This window comes from Microtus ochrogaster, chromosome 8, assembly GCF_000317375.1.
Source record: "Microtus ochrogaster isolate Prairie Vole_2 chromosome 8, MicOch1.0, whole genome shotgun sequence".
Taxonomy (NCBI): domain Eukaryota; kingdom Metazoa; phylum Chordata; class Mammalia; order Rodentia; family Cricetidae; genus Microtus; species Microtus ochrogaster.
In genome coordinates this window covers 13,400,573-13,406,062 of record NC_022015.1, presented here as the reverse complement: position 1 = coordinate 13,406,062, position 5,490 = coordinate 13,400,573, and the positions used below count along the sequence as shown (strand labels likewise).

Sequence of the window (5,490 nt, the reverse complement as noted above, 5' to 3'; positions counted from 1 at the left end):
CCGGGCTGAAACGACCGGTTGTTCTCAGTTTTCCCCTCTGACCTGCTACCCCGGGCATTGTTTTCTGTTCTCCAGGGTCGTAGGTGGCAGGCGAGGAACGCCTGGGTTCTGGCTGCTGGCCAGGCCCGTGACCTTCGGCCCTGGGGCCATTGGCCGGCCGCGCCTCCTGGACGGGAGGAGAGGACGCCTGGTTCCTCTGGCTGCTAGCCTCCGCCGTGACTCCGCTATGGGCTCGTGCAGCTCCCACGTTGCACGCATTCCCGATGTGGACCAAATTCTCAGAGAGACCGGCTGTGAGTGTGCGGGGGTAGGGGCAGTCCAGTAGTTGGTGAAAGGGCACAGGAGGAGGTTTAGTGTGGTGTACGGGGTTCCCAGAATGGAGAATATCCCAGATCGCAGGGACTTAGAGGACTTGGAGTCTGAGTCCAGGAATTCGAGCCTCCGGAGCTGAGAAACCCAGACCCTGGCGTCCCGGATGGCAGGTAGTTAAGGTCTTTGAGAGTCAAATTTGTGGCGGCTCGGATTGATGGATCAGATTCATTCAGGCATCCTCGAGCTCCGAGGGAGGCTGAAGGCAAAGCACACGACGGATGCAGGGGGCTGACTTCGATTGGAACCTGGGCTCTGGGAACCTCTTGGGTCTCCAGCATAGGGCTTCCTTAAGTCAAGCTTCTTCCAGGCCGGTCTACTTCGCACCTGGGCTGGCGGCGGCGGCGGCGGCGGCGGCGGGGGTGGGGGTGGAGGTGTAACAACTCTCCCTCCTTGCATCCCGATGCATCAGCCTCTTTCTTATGGTGGAAGCCTCTCTGAGAGTGGGGAGGTGGAAGACCCTGTAACGTCGGTGGGTGGAAGGGGAGGTTACAGATGAGACTAAGCCCTCTTGGCTCCCCGCCCAGGTCCAATGAACCGGGGGTTTCTGCAGGGCACCCCAGTGCGTACAAGATCTGGCGATAAGGGTCTGGGAGTCCTCTGCTGGCTCATTCCACCTCCTTCTCTCCCACAGTCTCGCAAGCCAGCCTGCTCCGCCTCTATCACCGGTTCCAAGCCCTGGACAGGGAGGAAAAGGGCTACTTGAGGTGAGCAGAGCAGGTTGCCTCTGTTTATCCGGCCCCATCCCCTTTTCTGACACCTCTATCTGCCTCCTTTGCCTTCACAGCCGCCTAGACCTCCAGCGGATCGGGGCGCTGGCTGTGAACCCCCTGGGGGACCGCATTATAGACAGCTTCTTCCCCAATGGGTGAATCTCGATGGGCTGGCGGAGGGGAGATGGATGTGGGTTGGAGGGAGGCTACAGATGGTGGCAGTCTAGGTGACCATTGCCCTCCATCCCTGCACCTAAAGGAGCCAGAGAGTGGATTTCGCGGGCTTTGCCAGGGTCCTGGCTCATTTTCGACCTGTAGACGAGGAAGATGCAACAATCCGGGACCCTAAGCAACCTGAACCCCTAAACAGCAGAATGAACAAACTGCGCTGTGAGTGTGTGTGGGGACCTGCTCTAGAGACACCCCAAGATTTACCCACACCAGGGAAAGGCCCAGGAAGCTCTCACAACCCTGATGAGGGGGTGAGCCTGATGAGGACTTAATATTAACTCAGGGAACCTCACCTCCCTCCGCCCCGTTCCTTTCCCAGTTGCGTTTCAGCTCTACGATCTGGATCGGGATGGGAAGATCTCCAGGAATGAAATGCTACAGGTCAGAAAATCATGGGGTGCAGCAGATGTGGGCAGGGCAGGAGGGCTAAATGGAGTGGTGTGTGTGTGTGTGTGTGTGTGTGTGTGTGTGTGTGTGTGATGAGTGGGGTTGCAGATGATTGTGTGTTAAGTAACATGGGAGTGGATGGGGTTGGGGTGGGCAGTTAGAAGGATGCATAGGAAGTAAGTAGGGATGAGATTGGGACTTGGGGGTAATTTGGCCTCTTGGATAATTTTGCTAATGCCTAGAGATACTTGGTTGTCACTACCAGGAAGAGATTATACAATTGATGGTTATTGGAAACGGACCAGGAATACTACTATTATATACACCAAAACACCTAGGCTGGCTTTCCATATCAAGGAGTTTTCTAGGTCTAAGTGTCAATAGTGTCAAGACTCCAGGATAGATGATGAAGTTAGGGGGGGAGGAGGAGGTGGGGTGGAGTGGAGGGTGGATGTCGACTGGGGTATAAGGTTTAGGTTTAGGGGCACATTAGCTGTTGGAGAGTGAGATGGAATCACACGGAAGATTAGACAGGGAAGCAGTGGGAGGGGATGCTTTTTTGATGCTACGGGGAAATTGAGTTTGGTGGTAAAAAGTGAGTAAGAAAAGTCTGGTCATAACTTGGGGTGAGGTGGTCAAGGGCTGGGGCTGGAGGAGCAGTCTCTATGGCTCTTCTCCACGACTGTCTCTTCTCCCACCTCCCAGGTTCTCCGACTGATGGTTGGAGTTCAGGTGACGGATGAGCAGTTGGAGAGCATCACAGACCGCACAGTGCAGGAAGCCGATGAAGACGGTGATGGGGCTGTGTCCTTCATGGAGTTCACCAAGGTTAGGAGTGGAGATCAGGAGGTCCTAGGACAGAAGGACATGGGAGTAAAGTTCGCTGGAGGATGGGAGAGACCTGGAGCATACAGGGAGATGCTAGGACTCCAGGGGAGGAGGTGAGATGCCTAGGGTTTAGATTCAAACCTCTTGTCTTGACCACACCCATCTCTCCCCAGTCCTTAGAAAAGATGAACATCGAACAAAAAATGAGCATCCGGATCCTGAAGTGACCCTGTGCCTCTGACTCTATGGGCTTTGCAGACCTCTATGGGCTTGGGATTTATCCTTGGGCCCCCAGGAGGCAGGGTCCACATAAGCCGTATAGTCTTACTTTGGAACTCTATGTAGGGCTGGGAAAGGGAGTTGGAGCGGTGTATGCTGAAGTCTGATTTGGTCGTGGGTTTGTGAAAATCAACCAAATGATCACTGGCTGATTCATAAATGTGCGACCCAGGGTCCAGGCACAGGAGTGACGTCATCAGGACTGGGTTTTGTTACCTGCGTCTCTCAGCTTGGCTGCCCCTCTTGTGCGGGCATCTTTCCCTCCTTGTGGTGGAGAGGGCCGCCAGGACTTTCGATCACATCTTCCTAACCTGTTAACCCAGAGGGGAGGCTTCTTCCTTCAAAACACCAACCAGGTAGCATCGTCGACCCAGCTGGGGTCTTTTCCCTATCTCTAGGGGAATGGAGCATTCTATTCTGGGCCATGCCTGTGTCAGATAATAATTCTGAAACCCTAGAAATAAGGCCCGAAGACTTAGGATAGCGTGGGAGGTGGTTGCTTTAAGGAAAATGAAGTAATGTGCTCATAAAATGTGTGTGTGTTTATGTTGGCTTTGCCTCTCCTTATCATTTGGTTGAGAAAATGGAGGGAACCTTGAAATCTGGCCTGTGGGATGAGTTTTTCTCTGACCCCCCCTGGATGAATAATAAGGTGGTGGGTGGGAGGATGATGCACAAATCATAAACCACACATACTTTCCTAGTCTGTGTCGTTACTCCAAATTTTGTAGAAAAGTTCTGTTGGGTTCATTGTAAGATGCTCAAACATTGACAGACCGCAAAATAGAGTATAATAAAGTCACATCGAGGCAGAAAAGAAAGACAGGACACGATTGAAGGGTAAGCAGACTCTCACGCAAGAGACTGGTTGACATCTCTCAAAAACCAAGTCAAGCCGGGCGGTGGTGGCACACGCCTTTAATCCCAGCACTTGGGAGGCAGAGGCAGGCGGATCTCTGTGAGTTCGAGACCAACCTGGTCTACAAGAGCTAGTTCCAGGACAGGCTCCAAAGCCACAGTGAAACCCTGTCTCGAAAAAAAAAAAAAAAAAAAAAAACCAAGTCAAGAATTCCAAAACACACACACACACACACACACACACACACACACAGAGCTATGAAATTTTCCTATTGCTTTTATATGCAGATATTACAAATAATAATGTTAAAGTAGGGGGTAGAGAGATGGACTCATTGTTAAGAGCACTCACTCTTCTTTCAGAAGACCCAGGTTCAGTTCCAGGCACCCCCACATTGGATGGCTCAGAACAGCTTGTTAATCAAGTTTCAGGGACTCTAATGCCCTCTTCTGGCCTTCACTGGTACTGCATGTATATTGTGAGCATGCACACAAGCAGCCACAAATACACATAAATAAAAAAGTTAAAATAGCAATGAAACATGCTTAAGGCCTGAGCCTGTGTGATCTTCCATTGCCGTCTTACTCTCCCCCCCGCCCAGAGAGATTGTAACCTTTGTTTATGGTAATAGAGGCCAACTTCTTGTGTAACTCTTGGGGCTTAAGGTTTTACATGGTCAGTTGTAACTCTGTCCCATGTACCTTGTGAACTACCCTGTGATCTCATTTAGATGCCTTATAAATCTTTTAAGACGTGACTTTCAAGCCACCAAAATGGCTGTGGTAAAGATACTTCAGCGGGACTTCCTTGAGAAGCCCACACCCACACCTGGATGTGTCTTATCTTTACCTTGAATAACTCCTCAGCGCTTGGCTACACCCTCCTACCTATTGCTTAAACCTCTGTTAGGAAAACTCTCCCCCAAAGGGGCCTGGAGCAATGGCACAGAGTTGAAAAGCACTTGCTGCTCTTGTAGAGATTCTGGGTTCAGTTCCCAACACCCACATAAGCGGCTCACAACCACTATGTAACTCCATGGAGTTCGGGAGGATTCCCCCTCTCTTTGGCAACCTCCACAGGTACAAGACATGCATGGGACAGGCAGGTTCTCACACATACAGATAAAGTAAGCAAATGTTTAAAAATGTCTCTTCCCAATAAACTCCAATTCTTCTTTAAACTGGCTCATTCCGAAACTCTTTTCTGTGGCAAAGCCACTTAAAATGTATATATTCGAATTTTAAAGGAAATGTCTTGTTCTATAAATGAAACAGCTGGCATCACTTGAGAGGGGTTTACCAAAGAAAATTGGAAGGGCACTATAATTGTCTTGGGTATTTCCTTGGAGCTTCGGAGAGAAGTTATGGCTGTTCTGGAATTGTCTAGAAGAACCTATCTGCATATCCTGAAGAGGAGGAGGAGTTCCAGAAAAAGCCTTTCTCTTTGCTTAAGACTCTGAACCCAAACAGTGCGTGCATGAATCCAGGAGAGGCGGGCAGGGGGAGCCGAGGGAGTGGTGTCGTGTAGACACTCTACGGACTCTTTCTGACCCCCGAGGAGAAGAGCCCGAATTCTGAACTTGACTCTCACATAGAAGGAGCTCTCCTCAGTTCTACCCAAAGGACGCTGAGAAAACACTCTTGATTCCACTTTATTTACTTATTTGTGTGTGTGTGTGTGTGTGTGTGTGTGTGTGTGTTAGACAAAGACATGAGTGCAGGCCACAGGAAGACACCATGGGGACTTTCTGTTTATTCTCTTGAGGCAGCCCCACTGCTCCTGTGGGTACAGTTGGCAGTCAGCAAACCTCAGCGATTCTCCTGG

General features: G+C 50.7%; 1 protein-coding gene across 1 annotated transcript; it reads left to right on the top strand.

Annotated features, from left to right (window-relative positions):
• The first annotated feature begins 222 nt into the window (after positions 1 to 222).
• Positions 223 to 3,537, top strand: Chp2 (calcineurin like EF-hand protein 2). Its single transcript, XM_005351127.2, has 7 exons — positions 223 to 293; positions 1,004 to 1,076; positions 1,157 to 1,237; positions 1,342 to 1,472; positions 1,633 to 1,694; positions 2,406 to 2,528; positions 2,702 to 3,537. Exons 1-7 carry the CDS (start codon positions 227 to 229, stop codon positions 2,753 to 2,755), a joined length of 591 nt encoding a protein of 196 aa, XP_005351184.1. The 5' UTR covers positions 223 to 226; the 3' UTR covers positions 2,756 to 3,537.
• The last annotated feature ends 1,953 nt before the right edge of the window (positions 3,538 to 5,490 follow it).

Coding starts and splice junctions, on each gene's coding strand:
- Chp2 (XM_005351127.2), top strand. CDS start 227: ATGGGCTCGTGCAGCTCCCACGTTGCACGCATTCCCGATGTGGACCAA. Junction 1,473..1,632: donor CAGAATGAACAAACTGCGCT/GTGAGTGTGTGT, acceptor TTCCTTTCCCAG/TTGCGTTTCAGCTCTACGAT. Junction 1,695..2,405: donor CCAGGAATGAAATGCTACAG/GTCAGAAAATCA, acceptor CCCACCTCCCAG/GTTCTCCGACTGATGGTTGG.